The sequence below is a fragment of the Anabas testudineus genome, chromosome 24 (genome assembly GCF_900324465.2).
Source record: "Anabas testudineus chromosome 24, fAnaTes1.2, whole genome shotgun sequence".
NCBI lineage: Eukaryota > Metazoa > Chordata > Actinopteri > Anabantiformes > Anabantidae > Anabas > Anabas testudineus.
Window position 1 is genome coordinate 18,028,201 of NC_046632.1, and position 21,798 is coordinate 18,049,998.

Sequence of the window (21,798 nt, forward strand, 5' to 3'; positions counted from 1 at the left end):
CACTACAAGTACAAGTACACCACTACAAGTACAAGTACACCACTATAAGTACAAGTACACCACTACAAGTACAATAACACCACTACAAGTACAAGTACACCACTACAAGTACAAGTACACCACTACAAGTACAAGTACACCACTACAAGTACAAGTACACCACTACAAGTACAAGTACACCACTATAAGTACAAGTACAACACTACAAGTACAAGTAGACCACTACATGTACAAGTACACCACTACAAGTACAAGTACAACACTACAAGTATAAGTACACCACTACATGTACAAGTACACCACTATAAGTACAAGTACAACACTACAAGTATAAGTACATCACTACAAGTACAAGTACACCACTATAAGTACAAGTACACCACTACAAGTACAAGTACACCACTACAAGTACAAGTACACCACTACAAGTACAAGTACACCACTATAAGTACAAGTACACCACTACAAGTACAAGTACACCACTATAAGTACAAGTACACCACTACAAGTACAAGTACACCACTACATGTACAAGTACACCACTACATGTACAAGTACACCACTACAAGTACAAGTACACCACTACATGTACAAGTACACCACTACATGTACAAGTACACCACTACAAGTACAAGTACACCACTATAAGTACAAGTACACCACTACAAGTACAAGTACACCACTACAAGTACAAGTACACCACTACAAGTACAAGTACACCACTACAAGTACAAGTACACCACTACATGTACAAGTACACCACTACATGTACAAGTACACCACTACATGTACAAGTACACCACTACAAGTACAAGTACACCACTATAAGTACAAGTACACCACTATAAGTACAAGTACACCACTATAAGTACAAGTACACCACTATAAGTACAAGTACAACACTACAAGTACAAGTACACCACTATAAGTACAAGTACACCACTACAACTACAAGTACCTCCTCAAAAGACTCAGGATGAAGACTGGACCTACTTCCAACGAGCAGCTGTGGACTCTGGTCCTTCAACACCTCCCTCATGAACTGGACCTGCAGCAGGTGAAGGTGAAGCTGCTGCATCTAAAACACCTCCACAGAACTAAAGCTCCAACTTTTACTTTGTTATTGTCACAAACTGAAGGTTCGAGAAATGAAATCAGGTGTTTGAACTAGTTTTAACAACGTTTCAGAGACGTTGGTGTTTTACTCACTCAGCTGATGCACAGAGACTCACTTCTGGTACTTTAGTTAGACTGGGGTACTTTTTCTAACAGGTACTTTGAGTACTGAGTTATAGGATGTACCTACAGGACTGGTCAGAAGTACACGTTGTAGTTTTTATATGACACATTTCAAAGTTGTGCATGATGATAGAGAGACAGGTTAAAGTAAACACCTGTAAACACAGGACAGCAGCCTGTACTGTTAAAGACTAATGAAGGAGAAGATTTGTCCTACGTGTCCTGGAAACAGGAAACAGTCTCAACTCCACATGGTCCATGTAGTAGCTGAAACTGAGTTTCTGATTAATAAATAAATGATATGTAATATATATAATACAAACACAGTCCCCTTCTGTTTTAGATGAGGTGTTAAACTCTTTCTGGTGAAGCTCCTCTCACTCCACCTGTCATTTCTGCAGTTAGACGTCACATCATGATATAAAACCCAGAATGTTTTACTGCATCAATGCATTTTAGTTTATTTCATGTGTCTAATTAAACTTAAAGTGAGAAATTGCCAGTGTGGGTGATTTTACTATTGTGATGCTGTAAATCTTTGCAGTAACTCTTCCTCCTTCTCCTCCTCCTCCTGTCGGCTGCAGGGTTTACTGTTTGTGCTTTGACAGTGTGTATTTACCTGGTGGTGAATGTGAAAGGACGACAGGTCACACGGTACAAACAGCTAAAGTGAGGGAACAAGAGGCTGGACCACCATGCTCTCTGCACACACACGCTCCATCCTCCTTTTGTTGGCGTCAAACTAAATATTTTTCCTTTTTGTGAAACCACTGTAGCTCTGTGGGTTTCTGAGGCTACAAAGACTCGCGCAGGAGAAAGAGGGACGTAACATTTATTAAACCTACTGCACAGGAGTCGTGCGAGGGGACAGTCGGGGGAATCGGTGTAAACGTGAAGGCTGATAAATGCTGAGTGCTGCACACTGAACCTGAGCAAGTTGGAAAAAGGTAAAAGTTAAATTTTACAGAAACAAACATGTTCTAGTGAAGTATTTTATCTATGTGGTTATGTTACTACCTTCAAACCAAGACACCTTTAAACAAAAATAAAGACTAATAAGTTATTTTTAATTGAACTGTAAAAATATTATTCTGGATGGTACAAAACACACATTAAACTGCATTACTGTAACACAGCGGCGAGGACTAATGCTAAAACAGAGTTTCATGTCAAACATGTTTTAAATAAGACAGTGGTGGTGAAAATGTAATTGTAATTTGTTAGTAGAAGCTGGAGACTGTAAAACTGTACATTATTAATACTAAGAGATGCTAGATATGAAACTTCAACCTGAATTTAATTTAATAGGTTCTCATGATTTCTTTATTATTTTTAATGATAATGTTTTATTTCAGGCTCTACCATCAGTTCTAATGATGATTGTTCCACATTTATTTTTAATCATAAGGAAAGGTTTCTACCTATGAGTGTTTCTGCAGGGGGCTGTTCCACCTCGTCTCTTCTCTTGTGCCACGTGAGTGTTGTTGAATTCACTTCTCTTTGAATCAGATGACTGCTTCTTCCTCCATCCTTCACCCAGCAGCTGTAAACTGATGTGTTTGACTCAGGTGAACAAATATTGTCTCTCAGCTTAGGCGTGCACAGCTGCCGCTCTGCAGAGACCCACAGCTGCACACGGAGAGTCAAACCTGCAGCAGGTGCTCACTCACCTGGGAGATGCACGTGGGTCAACAGGGAGGATTTTCTGCCTAGATTACATTTCCAAAAACGTTCAAATTAAAAAGGGAGCGAGGCGTCTGTGCAGACAAATAAACCTGTAATCTTTTTTTAATGTCTTTAGATCTTTTATTAATTAATTGTATGATTTGACTTGACTTTTTTATTATAACTAAAGAGCATTTTCTCACAGACGATCCTGTGTTATTCTATTATTATTATTATTAAACAATAATAATATAAATAAATAGGTTATTAATTAAAGTTTTTTTATCTTTTTGATCTGATATTAATGATCTTATCTGGAGCCTTACACACGTGTTTTCTCACCTTGTAACTACAACAGGTGAGAAGTGAAAACCACCTTAAATTTGAGATCTGATCATTTGTTCAGACTGAATCTGCTAATTTTTTATAAAATGAGGAACCAAATAACAGTTGTGGGAAAGGCACTGTTTTTGCATATTCTAGCTGGTATTAGTATTAGTAGTAGTACCAGTATTAGTAGTATTAGTATTAGTAGTAGTATTAGTAGTAGAACATGTGTGTCCTGTATTTAACGCATGTGACATGAAAAAGTCGATTCGTTCCTGGACCGTTTGTACCAACCGAGCCTCCGTAATAAGGAAGTAGCAGTAAATCAGTTAGCTAGCTAGCTGTTAGCTGCGTTCGCTTTGATTGTACAACACAAGGACACTTGTTAGCAGGCGTCTGTTTTTAATGTTTAAAGTGACTTTTTAAGAGCTGTTTGGTTATTAACTCTACCTCGAACCTAAAGGTAAGTTTATTTGACATTAAAGGAAGAAGCCAAACGGTAAGGTGTTGTTAGAATGATAGTGTTGGTTGTTGGTTTGTTCACCAAAGCTAAAGGTGTCTGCTAACTAGTCTTAAATGATTTAATCCAGTCTGGAATAAACTATCAAACTCTGTTTTTGGTACATATCAACCTTCACTGTCCACTCCACCTGAACATGTGTACAAAGTTGGAGGGTTTTTAAGAGCTTCTCCTGGTTTAGAGACTCGAGACAGAAACAGAAGCGTTTACATTTATATGCTAAATAAAATAAATGTTAAAGTTATAACATGGTGAGAAAGTCCACAGGTTAAATCTGAACACCTTCACTACAGTTATTATAGAAAGGAAACACAAATGATTAATAAGTGTAAGTGCCTAAATTAGTTTCTTCTTTTTTAAACTGTGTGAACTGACTCTTGAAGCTAAAACATCCAAAAACTGGTAGTTTTACACTTTTTTCAGCAGGAATAGAAACTTGCATGAGACATTATCCATCCATGTATAATATAAATAAATGGTGTGTAATATGTGGCCTGTTGGTCACTAAATATAATATTTACTGCACATTCAGGGTGCTTCTCCTTATTTTTAATGTCTGTGTTTTATAATAAGTGTCAGTTTTAGAAATATTATTTGTAGCTTCTCTATTATCTAGTAAAATACGACTGGTTTATCTTTACAGATATTACAGATATGTTTAAAAGAGATAAGACAGACTTTTATTAATCCAACAGTGGGAAAATTACTGTGTTTACAGCAGCAGAGGAACAGAAACACAAACATGAATGAAAACAAAACCCAGACTTAAATGTAAGCTGTATCATATCTGTTATGTTTTATTCACTGTGTACTGACATTATTTGTCATCTCTGTTAGTTAGTAAAGTTGTGTTTGTGCTGATCTCTCTCCAGATGCCTCCCAAACCTCTGGAGCCTCTGGCCAAGAAACTCATGAAGGGGGTGATTGCTCTTGAGCTGCTCGGCGTCGTAGGGGCGTACAGTCTCTTTCACATGATGAACAACAGTCAAGGTATCACTTTAATAACTCTGAAGGAATCATCACAGGGTATCTGCAGATCTCCAAAGTAGTTTACATTTTTAATTAGAAGGAGATGAGACAGTACTAAATGATTGTGAGGAAAGTGAGATGAGTACGACGGTGATACCCAAGGTCAAAACTCAAAAGTGAAAGTACAACAAACACTTTCAGCAAATTTAAGCATCACTTGCTACAAAATTTACTTTAGGTTGAAATATACCAGTACTCCACTAAAAATAACAAGAACCGTAACATTTAAAAATGTAAATAATTCACATAATATATTTTAAATAACCCAGAGATCTAGAGAACTGGTTAATAATGAATACTTTATGGATCCTCCAAGGGGATTAATAAAGCCATGAAAGAGAAAAACACAGAAGACGCAGTTTGTAATTGTTTTACAATGACATTAATTAATATTACAATTACAATTGATATTAATATTTATTGATATCTAGTCACAAAGTGTTTTAAAATATCTGTCAGGCCTGCTACTGCCTATTTGGACCCAATTCAATTAGTATGTAATTAATTACCCTACCTTCTTGCCTTAAGACAGCAGCATCCCCATGACTCTAGTATAACTGTATTTCCTGTGACTGTAACCTGTTGCTATAAAAAGTGTTAAAATCTTAAAATTCGCGTGTGTGTGTGTGTGTGTGTGTGTATATGTGTGTAAACTAAACTTCCTGTTGTTTCTGCAGATTTCAGGAACACCATGAACAGAAGATTTCCATCGATCCTAGAAGGTGAGCAGATGATTTGTCCTTTATTTTCTAATTGTGAGGTCACAACTAGCTACAAATAAAATTTTCATGAGCACTGAAAACAAACGGGTGATTTCACGTCAGCGTTTTAATTTATTTACCAACTGGTTTACAGAGTTTCAACAAGAATAGTTTGTCATTTTGGAAAAAAAACGTTTTGCTTTTTGCTTTTTTATTAGATGGGAAGATTCCATTCACATGTATTTTTATCATATTTGTGCTAAATGAGTTTCTCAACTGTCATACACACAGTTGCCAGTTTATTAGGAACACCTACTGTAGCTAATTGCGTATAGACAAAAATCCGGTGATACCTTAAGTATCACGATACAGTGTTTACGATTTATTATGAAGTGATGTGCTGCCATCTAGTGTTTTGGTGTTTGAACATACAAAATGAACCAGTATCTGCCTCAAATCTTGGAAAAAAAAAAATATATATATTCTCAAGGGTAATATTTTTCACACCTAATGTATAAAACATTGGACATTATCATCTTCATAAAAGGAGGATTTATCGCAGAGTTTGAACTTGGTGTTCCTAGTAAACTGGTATCAGAGTTTATGTAAACTCATCTGCAGTTAGTTATTATAACAGCTGTATAATCTATGGAAATGTTACTTTTGTCTTAAACAGTAAGAAATTAGGAAATATATACTAGAACAGGGAAAAAAATTAAAATGCACTTGTTTTTGCTCATTTACTGTAACAATTATATAAATTACATTTTTATTTTTAAAGTGTGTCCAAGAGACTGTATTTAACCTGCCAGCTGATTCTTTCAGATACTTTCAGATGTAAAAAATAGTTGTTTTTTTTTTATGCACATTAAAACTGTAAATAACCTTTAGCATTTTAGAAAGGAAATATTTTTCAGTGTGAATTATTAGATACAAGAAATCTGTTGGATTTTTATTAAAAGCAGACAGATACATAGCGATGAACGTATGAACAGTTCAGCAGCTTTCATCAGCTGACAGACTGGATCTGAACTTCAGTTTCTGCTTTTCTGTCTGTTTCCTCCCAGTTTACTACAAGTCCAACGAGTGGGCGGGGGTCTATGGCATCCGGGAGAGAGACCATGAAGCCTGGTCGACCAGACGAGACTGAAGATGTCAGACGGTTTTTAAAAAGTCCAGCACAGCGGCAAATGCCTACTTCCTCTTCTTCTTGTTCCCGAACGTCCCGCTTCCCATCTTGGCTCGGCCGAACATCTTCTTCTTGTTAAACGTGGTCTTCTTCCGGCGCAGCGTCTTGGCGTCGCGGCCGTGGATCCAGTCGTCTCGCTGAGCCTCCCACTTCAGCTGCTTCAGACCTGCAGGGGTCATATTAATGTTGCATTTTATATCATTAAGTAACTCAGAGTGCACATGGACAGATCAAAGCGCCTGTAGAATATTTTGGGAAGTGCTTTGTTTAGAGTTAGATGACAAGATTGAACCCTGCCGTCATGTCTGTAGCTTAGCATCAAGACTGGAAACAGCCTGGATCTGCCCACCAGCATCTCCAGACTACTAATCAACACATTACAGCTTGTTTTCTATAATTTGCATATAAACGTTTTGTCAGACAGCTCACAACCCTCAAAACCACACTCTTAAATCACAAGTAGTTTTCCCTGTTTCAGTGTGTGTGCTAAGCTAACCAGTATCTGACTGCAGCTTCTTATTTATCCCACCTCACTCATCCTTTAAGACTGGTGAGTCAAATCAGGCTGTGGGTTCAGAGATGTAACAGTGGTTTGAGTCTCTCTACACAGAAACTAATAAATCAGGATCATTTTTATTTATTTATGTGACGACTGGATCTGAGGATTTTCTCTCTGTGGAGAAGTGATTAAACTGTGCTGGTATCCAGCCAAGTCAATAAAAAACTTTACTTCTGGCCTCGTTTCGTCTTTTTATTCAAACACGATTCTTATCCTGACCAGCAGAGGACCCTACAGTGTTTAAATCCAGCTAGTTTCAACATTTAAAACCTCATCACTCAGGTGTCTCACCTGCTTTGTCGGTGTTGGCCATGGCGTTCAGACCGATGTTATCAAACTTGGAGCCGGTGTTCTCGTCCAGCAGGGAGCCAAACTGAAGAGGAAAAAAAAGTTAACTCCAGCGTAGCAAAGAAACATTCATCCAACATCAATACTGAGCTTTTTCACAGTTTTTAATATAAATAAAATAACTATATACATATAATCCCGACTGTGGCCGACTAAACTAGACTAACATCAAAACAACTGGTAGCTCAGCCGAAGTACAAGTGCTGTAACATTGTACCTCACACTGGATTGATGGTGGTGCTAAATTAATGTGTTTCCATCAAGACAGTAGGTTATTATTAGTCTTATAAAACAGCTGTTTGCTTTACAGTATGTATTTACCAATGTGAAAGAACGACAGGTCACATAACAGGTTAAACATTTTACTTCTGTTGTTAACTCACCTCGTCAGCTGAAGCAAACAAGGCTCCGTCTTTCTTCCCTTTCTTCTTCTTCTTTCCAAGTTTTGAACCTGTAAGAAATGATCAATGCAGTTTTAGAATAACAGACTAACACACATCTCTAAGATCACTGACAGGAAGTGTTAATTTCAGTATGAACCTAAAGATCCAGAGAAGTCGAGCTCCTCTGAGGATTTCCTCTTCCCCTTCTTGGTGCGAGCAGCGACTTCTGGACTCTGTGTCTCATCGTCTGAATCTGCAGAGAGCAACAGATTTCATTTTATTACACGATGGAGAAATAAAATCTAACTACAGTTTCAAGATAAATCATGATGGCGTTGTTTGCACAGGTAAACTTACCCTCGAACGCAGCATCGTCGTCGTCCAGCTCTGGGACTGAAAAAAAGACAAAACAAGCAAAGACATAAAGCAGGTTGGAGATTTAACTTAGAATCCAGGTCAGAGAACAGATAGAGTTCATGTCCAGAAACAACCTCAATCACCTGAGACGACACACTGAAGCTGTTCCTTTTCTTACCTTCATCGTCGTCATCTCCGTCCCCGTCAAGATCCATGAACGCCCCTCCTTCCTCCTCCAGCTCATCTCCGAAGTCTTCCTCGTCCATACTGCCCAGAGACACCTCCTCGTCATCCAGGTCGTCCACGTCCGAGTCGTCCATGTCTGAGTCGGAGTCCTCTGCAGTTTTCTTTCCTTTTTTACTTTTCACATTACTGATGAGCATCGAGTGAAGGAAGAGAAGAGGATTTAATCAACACGTTGTTGAATTTATTTTATACAGTTAAAGACTCACAGCTGCTGAAACAAAAAGGGTTTATTCTACCGATTTAAAAACCTTTAAACCATGATATCACCAGATATGTTCATTATGCTCTGTGATGTTCGTGAACTCTTTCTGTGCTGCAGCTGGTTGGATTTTAAACTGTCGTGTCGTGACTTGTTTTCCATCACTCTCTGCAGAGATCGCGTTTGTTTACAACAATGCTACTGACTTATCACTGGTGAGTTTGTATCATCAGTCTTCTCTTCTTTGATGATGTCTGCTGAAGAGGTTTACTCACCCTGCAAAGTCTAGATCATCCTCTGCCAGCTCCGTGAAGTACGAGTCTCCTTCACAGGAATCTAGTTCAAAACAAACGTCACAGTGTTTAAATGCAGTCAGGTTACCAGGTTACTCATGTCACCAAGGACCAGGTTGACCTGCACTGTAACTACCTGGTTAATGTAACCTACATGTAGATCACAGACCTGAAGTGTGACTGACTTTATTCTTTTCACAGCTTTTGCACATTAACCATCATCAGCCTGTTGATAGTCAGTTCCTTTTTGTCGTCTGAGGTGAGGTATTAATTATTAATTTCTTTCCATTAACTATGAACTGTCGCGACTCACCGAGTAATTTCTCAAACTCGTCATCGTCCACGTCCTCCACGCTCTCTTCGTCACCGTCTCGTCGTGGGCGACGAACCTGCTTCTCCTGCTGCCGCTTTTTGAAGAAGCTGCCGACAGTTGAGTGAATAAAGAGACAGAGTTAAAAAAAACATCACAAACTGAGTCAACATCACTTCAGTCCTGAGAAACTCCAGGCGGCGTTTCTGACTCACCGGTAGAAGAAGATTTCATCCACAGGAATCTGGCTCTCGTCTTTGGCCAGAAACTCCTCACAGTTCACTAGTAAAACACAGAAAGTTCACTTCACTGATACAAAAACTGAATCCACAACATAAAAAAATAAAATACAATAAACTGCAAACAGCAGAAATCCTTCAAACCTGGTAAAGACTTGACTGGCAGCTTGTGTTTGGGCTTCAGTGCAGCAGCATCTGTGTTTTCTGAGAAATAAAAACTGTCAGAACATCTGGAATCCACCACAAATACTTTACTACTAATCAACAATGAAATAAAGTGGTTATTACGTTTCCCCTTCAGCTGTTTGGGGTTTCTGAAGACAAACCGATCCAAGAACCGCATGAGGGTGAAGTCCTGCAGAGGGTCACCGGAGTACTGGATGAATCCTCCCTATGGAAACAATAAAACACCAAAAGGTTCGATGCACATTTCTTCAGGAAAAAACAACGATACAGCACGAAGAGAGAACGGCTCAGTGTCAGAGGGGGAAATTTTACCTGCAGGATTGTTTTTGCGAACAGCGACACGGAGGGATGGAAGTGCACAGCAAGCTGCAGAGAAACACACGATACAATTCATCAATGATTCGAAAGTTTCCCCAAATAAACTACTTGATATTTCAGAAAAACTAGTTTTAATTCTACTTCCATTTAGCGAACGTACAAAGTCCTGTTAATATCGACTTATTCAGATGTGTACCGGCCACTAGTTTCAGTTTCACTGTGCAGATTTTGTTCTTGTTCATCTCTTCTAAATTTCTAAAATACCACGATCACTTTGAATGTATTCCACGGGTCCAGATCCCAGCTACATAAAGATTTCTTTGATGAATCAACACCTTTGTGTTTGTTATTTCTCACCTTCTGCAGTTCCCATAAAGTCGTGTGATCAGCGCCGCAGAATAACGGGTTTCTGTGCAGCGGGTCGTAGCTGTGCATGCTCTTCCCTCCTGGAGGTAAACAGGAAGGAAAAGGAAAAGACTGAATTAAACCAGAAAGACGCCAACGTGGAACAAACACTGGGCATATTTTATTTTTTTTTCTTTGATATGACCATGTGGTATGAAAAGTTGGATGTTAAGAACAGACTGAAATTCAGGAAACATAATGAACAAAGCTTCTCACATTATAGGGCTCCTTTCTTTACATTCACAGTTGAAACTCTTTATATCATTATCAGTATAATTCTTATTATGAAAGCAGTCTCACAGAGTGGAGCGTCTTCCCTCATACACAATCTTTGGCTGAGTACGGACACTGGCTACAGAGACACTTCAACCAACAAGTTCCTTGTTCATTAGTGAAGCTGAAGAAGTGTTTGGACTTGAGATGCAGGTGAGCTCTGGTTACGTAAGAGAAGATGCTGCTGACTGTTCTGTACACTGCTGTTTTCTGCTTTCACAGACCTTCCAGGTTCTGGTGATGTACCCACGATGCCGTGGGTTTGTCCTCCTTTGCCTCGACACTCGCTCCTTCCTCCAGCTTGTCAGCATCCACAAAGTGCTCTTCCTCATCATCTTCATCTTCATTCTCTTCTGCTAGATCTTTGAACTCCTCCTCCTCTCCGTCCTGAGTAGAGATTTAAAAATCAATTAACAACTAAATATTTATAATAATATTTTATAAGTAATAAAAATATTGGGATTTGAATTTCATTAGAAATTACAAAAAGAAAACTGCAGTATCGTTTTTTCTCTTCTAGGAAAAACATGCTCATATGTGTGACCATCTTACCCCCTCCTCCTGCAGCAGTATCTTGAGGCCCGGTTTGGCCTTCATGACCTCCGACACCAGAAACAACGCTCCGCAGGCAAAGGTGGGATTCTGCTCAGCGCTGACCTGCAGCAGTCGCTTCACAAAGGCTTTGACCCGGCGCAGCACGATGTCGGCCTTCAGAGACTTGTACAGGAGGTTGAGGAACATGCTCTGTCTGGAAGACGACGACAAACCGGGGTCCAGCAACTTCCTGCAGAGAAGAACATGAGTCAACGTGAAACCCAGTTTTCATTTCATTTAAACTGGTTTAACAGCTCATTCCTTCTGTTTCCTCGAAGCTAAATTTAATTAGATTAGGTTAAGGTTAAGGTAACTTAAGTGCATGTTAATATACATTCAAAATAAAACATTGTTCAATGTTTTAATTTATTTATTTTTCTTTTTTACATATTTTCATAAATATTTTATTTATTTTTGTTGAAATCTCCTGATCTCATTTTAAATTTATATCACATCCTGGTTTGTGCTTTTCTCCGTTTTGAAATATTTCTGCAGTGATATATAAATTAAACTTTAATGGCAGTCTGTTTTTAGCCTGTTCAGATAATTCTGTTCTTCATAACTTCCACTAGAAACAGGACTTGATTTTTCTTTTTGCGTAAAATAAAAATCAATAAAATAAATAAATAAAAACTGTAATAATATTTTATTAAGTTCTTTAATCCCACAATAAAGTTCTGAAAGGACTGACTGAAAGAGTCCAGATATTAAACCATTTTCTACAAAACTTTTCCAGTTCGTAACATAATATTCCAGGAATTTTCTTACTTACTAAACCTTGACATGAATTTAGTGAAATAGAGATAACACCGACAGGTGAGGGAGGTCTTACCTGTACAGAGCGACGAAGTATCGGTCAGAGATGCTCTGCTGGGAGTCCATCACCTGGAACAGAAGCATGAGCGCCTGCACGGCTGTGTTGAACTTCACCAGGTGAACCACTTTGAACAGAGTGTCCAGCTGCTCCTTCACCTTCTCGTCTCCGGAGCTGGCGTAGGGATATGCCCTGTTCACACCTGACAGCAGTGCGCTCAGCATCTTTGACTCGATGTCCTTCTTCTTGATGCAGGCGCGAAAGAACGAGAAGTAGATGGTAATGAGTTTGGAGGCGAGCTCGGCCTCGTCGTGGCTCAACATCACCTGGCTGAGGAAGCAGACGGCATAGTACTGGGCCTTCGGGCTGATGTTGGGCCGGAACATAAGCCGCTCCACCTCGCAGCACACCACCACCTTCATGTTGGGGTGTTTGTGCAGCAGTGTCTCCAGCAGGTACGAAGCTTTAGCTGCAGTTTTGTACTCCGGGTCTCCCAGCTTGTTGACCACCTGGATGAGCAGCGCCCTCTCCTGCTCCGGACGGTTGCACAGCAACTCGTGGGCGGTTGCCAGCGCCTTTGCTTTAGTGGCCGCCACCGTGTCATGAGCCACCAAGTCCAGAGCCACAACGAATTCTGCCACATGGTGCTTCAGCAGGTGCTCGAAGTACCAGAGGATGAGACGGCGGTCGCGGGAGTCACGGTTGCCGCTCGCCTTCTCCTCCAGCTCATCGAACGGATGCTGAGGGAAGGAGCGGAGCTTCCTGTGCTCCGGCAGCAGGTTGGACAGCAGCAGCTCTCGCAGCGTGTCCAGAGCCATCAGACCCATCCGCCTGCTGCCCTTCTTCTTCACCATGCTCACCAGGTTCTCTATGTGCTCCAGTGTGTGCACCGGAGCATCCTGGATCAGAACGGTCATGGCCGCCATCCTGTCAGCCAGCACGCCGGTAGAGACGACACTCTTCATCCAGGTGGAGTTAGCACCTTTCTGCAGATTCTTCTTACTCTTGTAGAGTTCCACCTCAGCCTCAAACAGACGCTGGGCGAGCGTCTTGTACTGAGAGACCAGCTGGGGATCTTGCTGTGACTCTGAGCCCTCGGCTGTGTATTCCAGGTCGAACCATTTCCCTCCAGGTTTAATCAGCAGAACCTGCCTCTGCTGAAACTCAAACACATTCACGTTCTGTTTTGCCTTTTTCCCAGTTCCCTGAATGTCTTTTGTCTTCTTCACCTTCGGTTTATCCTCCACTCCCTGGTCTTTCTGAACTTTCTTCTGAGCACTGGATACTTGTTCCTCTGGCAAATCTTTCTTGGTTTTGGCCTTTTTACTTTCCTTCTTGCCAGACTCTCCACTGTCGTCACCTTCAGGCTCGTCTGTGATTATTTGCTGCTCAGAAAACGCCCGAATTCCCAGTTTGTTGATGAATTTTTCCAGCTCACCCTCCTCCAGATCATCTATGGCTCCTTTCTTCCCTCCATCAACAAGCTCATTGGAGTCATCCAGGCCGGCGAGGAGGACATAGTCGGCCTGCACACAGAGGAGAGAAGCAGAAGAAGAGATTAGATGGGTTTAGTTGACATTTCTCCTATTTAACTGCATTAATGCAACGCATGTTGTTAATATTTTGGACTGCTGACTGCTGGTTGGACAAAAACGTGAAGACATCTTCTTCATGTCAGAGATTGATCACAGATTACTGAAATTTAAAATTAATAGCAATGTGCAAATTATATTCCATTAGAAACAGTTAGTTAACTGTGGGAATTTGGGTTATACTTCATAATAACACATCTCGTGTTTAGAATTACGTCAGGAACATCAGCCTTAAAAACACTAATTAACTACAGCTAAGTAATTAAAATAAGTATAAGTGGTTGAACGTGTGTAAAGTTAATTAAACCTTGTGTAGTTCTGAATAGAGTGAGTTTCTGTATCACCTGTGTCCCTCCGAGCCGTAAAACCTCCTCCAGACTGAACTCATCTTCATCTTCTTTCGCTCTGTATTCACCCTGATCAGGTGCTGAATCTTCATCCTCCTCTCCGCTGCCGTTTTCAGCCTCCATGTCGTTTTCTTCTGCCTGTAAATTCAACGTTTTCGGTGCTTTTAGCTTTTTGCGATGCTTGTTTTTCGCAGCCATGCTTGCTACAACATGAGGAGCGTGACCCGGAAGAGGAAACGTCCGCGTTTCCGAAATCTTTTAGCCACATTTTTTTACATATTGATTTTTTATATAATAGTGGACAAAAAGTTCCATAGATCATTATCTACATTTTGTTTATTTTTTAAAAATGAATTAAAAAATAAAAAATAAAAAAAGCCTTTGCTAGCCAATCAAATTTCATCCTTAAATACGTCACTGAAGCTCATCCAATCAGAGAGTTTGTTGCCACTGCACATTGCATACAGGAAACATGGGTATTGTGGGTTTCAAAATAATAAAGACAAAAACCATAACATTATTTATTTGTAACGGCTTTATTTACGTAATTTTTATTTCCCCATTATATAATTTTGTCGTATATCAAATCTAATGAACACAAGACAACACAACTGGAGGAGGTGTATCTTTGAAACAACATTTAGACGGCAATGTGGAAAATAACATACATGAGACACCGTCACTGTAAAAAAATAAATAAAACAATTTTATTGTGAAAGGTTTGCCGGATGTTTCTTTCATTGCGGCTAATTAACATGTTAGCTTTAGCGTTTGACTTTATCACAAGGACTTTGTAGCTTTTATCTACCACAGACAAACACAAATTAACACATTAATAGTTTTATCTATAACAGCAGAAGCTCTGACTTTTTTCCAGTCTGTGTTTGTCTTTGACTGATAACGTGTTTGTCGCTAATCAGCTAGCAGCTAACGTTAGCAGGCAGCAGAGGAGAGAGTCCATGTGGTTGAAGTTAAAGTTAACATGTGTTTATAGCAGCCTCGTCAAATGAGGCCACTAAAGCCAAATACTGTAAGAATTTCTTAGTTGTTTTAAGAAAACACAGAACGCAATGAGAGTTTTTCTCGGTGTGAAAACACAGAAGTTGATCAGCAGAGTCTTCGTTCACCCAGTGAATCAATCAGCAGCAGGTGAGCATCATTAAAATGTAACGTAATGAGTTCAATCATAGATATATAATATATATATTTTAAATAATAAATGTATTCAGAATAACATGACACCCTGTCAAAGGTAACAGTTTAGTAAAACCACAGCAGCATGTGTCATTGTTGTTCTTCACCTGTCTGCTGACAGTGCGATGGGGACCTCCTCAGACCAGACTGTCCTGCAGCTCCTCACCTGACCTGGAGAAGCCTCCACACTCAATGCTGCGACACCTGACCTCCAAAATAAAATCCACAGGTCCGATTTCAGTGGCAGAGTACATGAGAGAGGTTCTCACTAATCCTGTGACAGTAAGTGATGATCACTCACCATGTTAGTCAGTGATATGTATATATATAAATATGTTTTGGAGAATCTGTCATCTTCAGACTTGTCTCTTGACTCTTTGAGGGTTATTATGTGAGGAACAACATGCTGGGACCAGATGGAGATTTCATCACTTCACCAGAAATTAGTCAGATTTTTGGAGAGGTGAGGCTGTTAAATCTAACCTTAAAGTCAGACTCTAAGTCTCGTTCTCCACCTTTGTCTGCTTTTATTGAAAATGTGTTAGTGCCCTTTCAAAAGACCCTGTTTTACATTGTTTTTAGTTGTGTACAGTATAAATTGATAAAATAATTAGTTTTGTTCGATTCATTCTTCGTTTTGTACAAACGTCACACTCCAGGTTAATTTCCTGCCGATCGTGTAATTGCATCTTATTTGTCCTCCAGCTGCTCGGTGTGTGGATCATCAGCGAGTGGATGGGAGCAGGTCGACCCAAACAGCTGCAGCTGGTCGAGCTGGGACCTGGAAAGGGATCGCTGGCCAGCGACATCCTGAGAGTATGAAACTTGATCCATCTTATTTGTTATAGCAGCAGGACGTCACACTGATGAAGGAACATGGTTAAACATGTTGGTTAATACAGGGGGAAATTTTACTCTTAGGTTCATTTATCACATTAGAAACTTGAACAGTGTCCTTGTATTTTGTCATCTATAGAAATACCCCCAGCCTAGCAGAGTTTACAAAGCGTATCACATAACAGCACATATTATTTTAAATGCTACAGCCACAAATTATGCAGCAACACATAGTATTGATGAGAAACTTAAAAAATATTATCTAAAAGAGGGAAGTATAAACCCTCCATATTTTTTTTCTGAGCTTTTGGGACAAATTAAAGTGACTTCGATTTTTCAGATGTAGTACTTTCAATGCAGGGTAAGCGCAAGGAGGTCGTGCCTAAGGACCCATAATGGAGGTAGCTGGAATTTGAACCTCCGCACAGAGGGCGTCTATTTTACCACTACACTATCCAGTCGCCCACTATCCACCAAAATACAACTGAAACCAACATTTAAATATAACGACAGAGACCAACTACAAGTCTTAAACATCTTGTTGGTTACCCCCTGAATAGTGTTTTTTTCTTTCTCCAGGTGTTCAGTCAGTTGCAGTCGGTGCTGGGTGAAGCCTCTGTGTCGCTCCACCTGGTCGAGGTGAGTCCGACTCTCAGTCAGCTTCAGGCCCAGAATCTGACGGGGAACACCAGCCAGGAGGCAGACTCAGAGGATGAGCCGGTTTACCGTCGGGGGAAAACCACAGCTGGCCTGCCGGTGTGCTGGTACCGCCGCTTAGACGACGTCCCAACAGGTAAACAACACCTAGATACAGGTCTAGATTAAAACAGCTGGAAATTTGTATTTTGAGGCAACAACGTTAACGATTGGCGTCAGATTATAAACATTTAATGAGGTATTTCAGGGGGTAGAACAGAGTTAATAATCACACTGATGCTTCTCTGCATTTTATTGTGAGAATATGAGACTGAAAACTGTTGCTGTAAGGTTTTTTAAGCCACCACATGCTGTTATACTTCATATGTTTGAAAGCCTAAAGCTTCCTAAGGCTCCATCTACACATCACCGCACGCTCTTCGTTAATTATCTCACTCTCAGGTTTTTATGTTTTTCTTTCTCCAGGATTCAGCGTCTTTGTTGCTCATGAGTTCTTTGACGCTCTGCCCATCCACAAATTCCAGGTACAGTTAAAAGCCACTACATGTAGTAGTTGTACATGATAACACTTTGTTTATTAGTATCTCCATGTAGAAAAACTAATTGGGCCCGTTGAGTCGTAGCAGTACAGATGTTTACCACCAGGTGGCACCAAAAGTCTTCAGACAGTGAGGTGATAAAAAAAACTGAAAATCACCTCCAGTAATCAGCTGAAGCTTCACAGACGTGACTTTTTCTGTGTAAAGACAGAGTCCTTCGCAGCCTGTCTGAACTTCTGTTTATTTTTGGGTAGCGGACGGAAAAAGGCTGGAGGGAGGTGATGGTGGACATCGACCCAGAGAAGCCAGATCATCTGAGGTTCGTCGTGACGCCGTCTCCCACTCTGGCCTCGTCCACACTGGTGCAGGTTGGTGTCTGATCTGGACACATTTCACTTTGTTCCAGGTCACAGTTGAGCAAAGATTTAATCATAATAGAATCAACTAAAACACAACTGAACAACCGCTGAGCTCCTGGCTCCACACTGCAACACGCACTGATGCTGGAACTAGAGAATATTTGACATTTTTTAAGATAAACGGATAAAATGTCATTTTCTGCCTCCTGATTAATTTTTTTTACAGAAACATTTATTCTGCACATTTTTATAAGTAAAAAGATGAAAGTGAAAAATGTTTCCAACTATGTTGATGAAAATAATTTCACTGAAAGCAACAAATGTCCTTAAAAACAGAAGCTTCACAAGTAAAAATAAAGTGATAAAAAACCAAACATCAGGACTTCTAAAGCTCTGGAGGTTTAAGAGTTAGATTATTTCCACTTTAAAGCACAGAAAGAAGAACTTATAAAATCTTTCTCACATATCCACTCATAGAGGTTGGTTTTATAGCCTCCATCTGTTTTTTTATTGCCCACTTTTATACCATCCATACATTCACAGCCTGTTTGATTCGGCCTCTCTGGCTCAGTTTAGTCACTTTGAACATCCTGCTAGAGGCCTGACATCATCACCATCATCATTATCAGCAGCAGCCCGGCTCTTTTTTCCAGTTTCATCAAACCAGGCACAAAGCGTGAAACTGTACAAAGTCGTTTCTAACAAAAGGAGGGTTAAGAGGTCATCGAGGGCGACCGTGTGTTCAGAATTCAAACAGTTGCCTGTTTTAGGTGGTCTCAGGATCCAAAGCAAATATAAATATGTGATGTGGTGACTGTAAAGGAGAGAGAGTCCCATGCCAGAAACCCAGATGTTGCTAATGCCAAACTTTTCTGCTTCTGTTTTATTTTGTAGATGAACCGTGCAGCAGGTCTAGATTTTTCTAGCACCTCCAGAAGCTGTATTCTAGTGTCAGCAAGTTCAGTCCTTAAAAAACACAAATTAGGTTTTTTATCAAAGGAAAAATGGGGAAAAGGAGCTCATTACTGTAATATCACAGAGGAAAAACATGAGTGACCAAACCAGCAGTTCACAGACATGGAAGAAGTTTTCCTGGAAAAACTTAATTTGATTTGTTCGAGCTCTTCACAGCTGTAAAAACCATCATGTTCTTTTCTGAAGTGAGTGCATGAATTCACTCGTACTGAGGCAATTCTGGAAAATGTAGTAAATCACTAACAGGGAACTCTTTTTCTAGAATCCAAAACAAACTGTGTGATGTGTTAATTTACTTTAACTGGCAAACCTATGAAGAAAAGCTCCTGTCTGATTCTCTTCTTCATAATGTTCCATATTTTTTCAAAAAGAGACAGATCTGAGCTGCAGGCAGGTCAAACACACACCGTGTCTACGAAGTCACGCTGTTGGAGCAGCAGAGTGAGGAATTGTCCCGCTGAAATATCCTCTTCCTACTTCATACCTTCAGCTGTGACCAGTTAACCTGCTAATTTTGGAAGATTTTTTTTATTTGCCTCCATCCAAACTTTTTTGTGTTTTGCAGCATTAAACACGAAACAAACACGACATTTGATTTGCTTATATTGAAAAATTCCATTAAGTTGATCAGTGAAAACACTGAAACTCTCAGTACTTTTAGCAGATAAGTAAAGTTTAGGTAAATATACACATTTTTATTGCATTTTAGACGGATGATTGTACTTAATACTAAACATTACATGAGTTTTTAAACAGAAAGTGACGAATCCTCACTTTAACCAATCTGGTTTCACTAATAGGTTTTAAATCATCAATTACGACTAAATGATCAATTTTTAGTTTCTTCTCTTCCAACATCTAAAGATTCACTTTACACTGACAAAGCAACAAGTATTCACATTTAGAATAATTAGATATAGAATATTTATCAAAATGAATAAAATCTGTTTCTAAACGTCTGGATTGATGAAATGTTTCAGCACAACTGTTGGAATCTGATCTGGCTCCAGCACTTAGGTGATTTATTAATAATTTAGTCAGTGTGTGTGTGTGTTAGGCAGATGAACGGAGGGATCATGTGGAGGTGTGTGCAGAGGGCGGGGTCATCATCCAGCAGCTGGTGCGGCGAATCACAGAAGACGGCGGCGCAGCTCTGATCGCCGACTACGGCCACGATGGAACAAAGACAGACACGTTCAGAGTACGACTTAAATCATTTTTTGAGATGTTCAAATGTTTAAGTGTTACATACTTTATACGTAGAACAGAATCTGCCTCAGTCATCTTTGTCTGGACCATTTTGAGATTTACACCTTGAAGTTCTTCAGTCTGTAGCTGAAGGAAACAGATGTAGGAAGCAGTGAAGCTCGGCTGCTGCAGGCGGAGGGGAAACCGGGGTCGATGAGTTCACCACTCCTCTTCCTCAACCTCTCTGACATTTCACAAGGAAATTAGTTATTGTCTCGACTTCATCCTTTGAACATACACGTATGTATATATGTGCAGTCAGGCGACACCACCGCACTGTAGCAGTTTTATTATAACATGAGCAGAACATAAAAGTCAAAATAGATGAAGTTTGGTATTTACAAAGTGAGTAAAATGTGTGTTATTATATTTAACTAAACATATATTAGTGGTTTGATGATGACAAAGAAGAATCATCCTTCAATTATATTAACAGTTTGAAGCAACACTTGTTTCAGTGTTTTAGTGACTCGATCGAGTGTTCGGTGTTTTTTCCTTCATCTTTGACCACCAGAGAGCTCTCTGAAGGATTCTTGATGCTACATAAACGAACTCTGAGAATATGTAATGACCATAAAACCCTCTGCACTGATGTGATGGAGCTTCAATAACAAACCCTCATGTTTCTTGTTCAGGCTTTTAAAGGTCATCAGCTTCATGATGTCCTGGCCTCACCCGGCACGGCCGACCTCACTGCCGACGTGGATTTTAGCTACCTCCGGAGGATGGCTGGAGGGGGCGTGGCCTGTATGGGACCTGTCACTCAGAGGACATTCCTGAAGAACATGGGCATCGACACCCGACTACAGGTGAGTTCAACACACTTTTCTGAACCACAACATTTATTTTCCAAAATACTGGAACCTGTGGTTCTCTGCAGGTTCTGCTGAGGAACTGCACTGACCCAAACACCAGGAAGCAGCTGATCAGCAGCTACGACATGCTGACGAACCGCGCAAAGATGGGTGAGCGTTTCCTCTTCTTCAGCGTGCTGCACCAAAGCCGCCTCGCTAAACCCAAGAAACAAGATGGACTGAGCCTGGAGAAGAAGAAGATCCCAGCACAGCTGCCGGTGGCCGGATTCACCGAACTCAGCTTCTCCTGAACAAGACAATTTCTAATTGTCCTGAAACTTTGATCAGGTCATAAAGGTCTGAAAACTATTGAAGATGTTCTGGAGTAAAATGTGCTGATTTGAAGAATCATGATGATGCAGCCGTGCTGTATTTACCATCAAGGAGACTCAACAGTGTTCCCATCACTAATTTATAGAAAAGACAAAAATACGTTCTTCATGTTGATGTGAAGTAAATATAGAATTTAAGTTTAGTTGAATTGTGAAGTATATTAATTATTTGCATGTATTCAGTTTTCATTTTGGCCTTTAAAACATCAAAACATGATGAAGTTTATCTGAAGTTAATAAAAGGCTTCAGAATTTTAATTTCCACAAATTAAGTGACCATATTTGAACGTTTAGCTCCAAATTCGTTTTAGTTTTAATCCTTTATCTGCTTCAGAGCCAAACTTTATTACACATGTTGTCTAGAAACTTATAATAAAAGTTCATTAATGGTTGAATAACTACATCAACTATTGTTTTAAGACTGACCTAAAGTAAATGTGGTCCAGTGTAGTGACACCTGATATTATGGGACTTAAATTACTAAAAGCTTCTTTCACACACTGGCTCGGGGCCCTCAGCGTTCAGGGGGGCCCCGAGCCAGAACCTCGGTATGAGCAGAGTCTTAACATTTGTTGTTTTAAAGTCACGGATCGAAAATCGACACAAACCTGAATCAACCTCATTTGTGTGTCATCAGTCTGAGAGTCCAGTTTGTGTCTGTGGAGCCATT

At 40.0% G+C, this 21,798-nt stretch overlaps 3 protein-coding genes across 3 annotated transcripts; 2 read left to right on the forward strand and 1 right to left on the reverse strand.

The window, feature by feature from the left end:
- Positions 1–3,556: 3,556 nt before the first annotated feature.
- LOC113149413 (protein CEBPZOS) lies at positions 3,557–7,405 on the forward strand. The gene is made up of 4 exons (XM_026341526.1): positions 3,557–3,694; positions 4,624–4,741; positions 5,458–5,502; positions 6,549–7,405. The coding sequence occupies exons 2-4, from the start codon at positions 4,624–4,626 to the stop codon at positions 6,629–6,631; spliced, it is 246 nt and encodes an 81-aa protein (XP_026197311.1). The 5' UTR covers positions 3,557–3,694; the 3' UTR covers positions 6,632–7,405.
- Positions 5,591–14,349, reverse strand: cebpz (CCAAT enhancer binding protein zeta). Its single transcript, XM_026341524.1, has 17 exons — positions 14,131–14,349; positions 12,213–13,720; positions 11,339–11,570; positions 11,011–11,173; positions 10,466–10,554; positions 10,103–10,156; positions 9,893–9,995; positions 9,749–9,808; positions 9,581–9,647; positions 9,369–9,475; positions 9,038–9,098; positions 8,496–8,689; positions 8,318–8,353; positions 8,118–8,213; positions 7,961–8,028; positions 7,521–7,602; positions 5,591–6,836 (listed from the first exon to the last, which is right to left on the reverse strand). The coding sequence occupies exons 1-17, from the start codon at positions 14,329–14,331 to the stop codon at positions 6,676–6,678; spliced, it is 3,282 nt and encodes a 1,093-aa protein (XP_026197309.1). The 5' UTR covers positions 14,332–14,349; the 3' UTR covers positions 5,591–6,675.
- Positions 14,350–14,869: 520 nt separating this feature from the next.
- ndufaf7 (NADH:ubiquinone oxidoreductase complex assembly factor 7) lies at positions 14,870–21,386 on the forward strand. The gene is made up of 10 exons (XM_026341053.1): positions 14,870–15,282; positions 15,449–15,609; positions 15,710–15,790; positions 16,033–16,143; positions 16,744–16,957; positions 17,287–17,345; positions 17,615–17,728; positions 19,752–19,895; positions 20,578–20,751; positions 20,823–21,386. Exons 1-10 carry the CDS (start codon positions 15,204–15,206, stop codon positions 21,045–21,047), a joined length of 1,362 nt encoding a protein of 453 aa, XP_026196838.1. The 5' UTR covers positions 14,870–15,203; the 3' UTR covers positions 21,048–21,386.
- The last annotated feature ends 412 nt before the right edge of the window (positions 21,387–21,798 follow it).

Coding starts and splice junctions, on each gene's coding strand:
- LOC113149413 (XM_026341526.1), top strand. CDS start 4,624: ATGCCTCCCAAACCTCTGGAGCCTCTGGCCAAGAAACTCATGAAGGGG. Junction 4,742..5,457: donor CATGATGAACAACAGTCAAG/GTATCACTTTAA, acceptor TTGTTTCTGCAG/ATTTCAGGAACACCATGAAC. Junction 5,503..6,548: donor ATTTCCATCGATCCTAGAAG/GTGAGCAGATGA, acceptor GTTTCCTCCCAG/TTTACTACAAGTCCAACGAG.
- cebpz (XM_026341524.1), bottom strand. CDS start 14,331: ATGGCTGCGAAAAACAAGCATCGCAAAAAGCTAAAAGCACCGAAAACG. Junction 11,571..12,212: donor TACTTCGTCGCTCTGTACAG/GTAAGACCTCCC, acceptor TCTTCTCTGCAG/GAAGTTGCTGGACCCCGGTT. Junction 9,809..9,892: donor CAAACAGCTGAAGGGGAAAC/GTAATAACCACT, acceptor TTTATTTCTCAG/AAAACACAGATGCTGCTGCA.
- ndufaf7 (XM_026341053.1), top strand. CDS start 15,204: ATGAGAGTTTTTCTCGGTGTGAAAACACAGAAGTTGATCAGCAGAGTC. Junction 16,144..16,743: donor TGGCCAGCGACATCCTGAGA/GTATGAAACTTG, acceptor TTCTTTCTCCAG/GTGTTCAGTCAGTTGCAGTC. Junction 16,958..17,286: donor CTTAGACGACGTCCCAACAG/GTAAACAACACC, acceptor TTCTTTCTCCAG/GATTCAGCGTCTTTGTTGCT.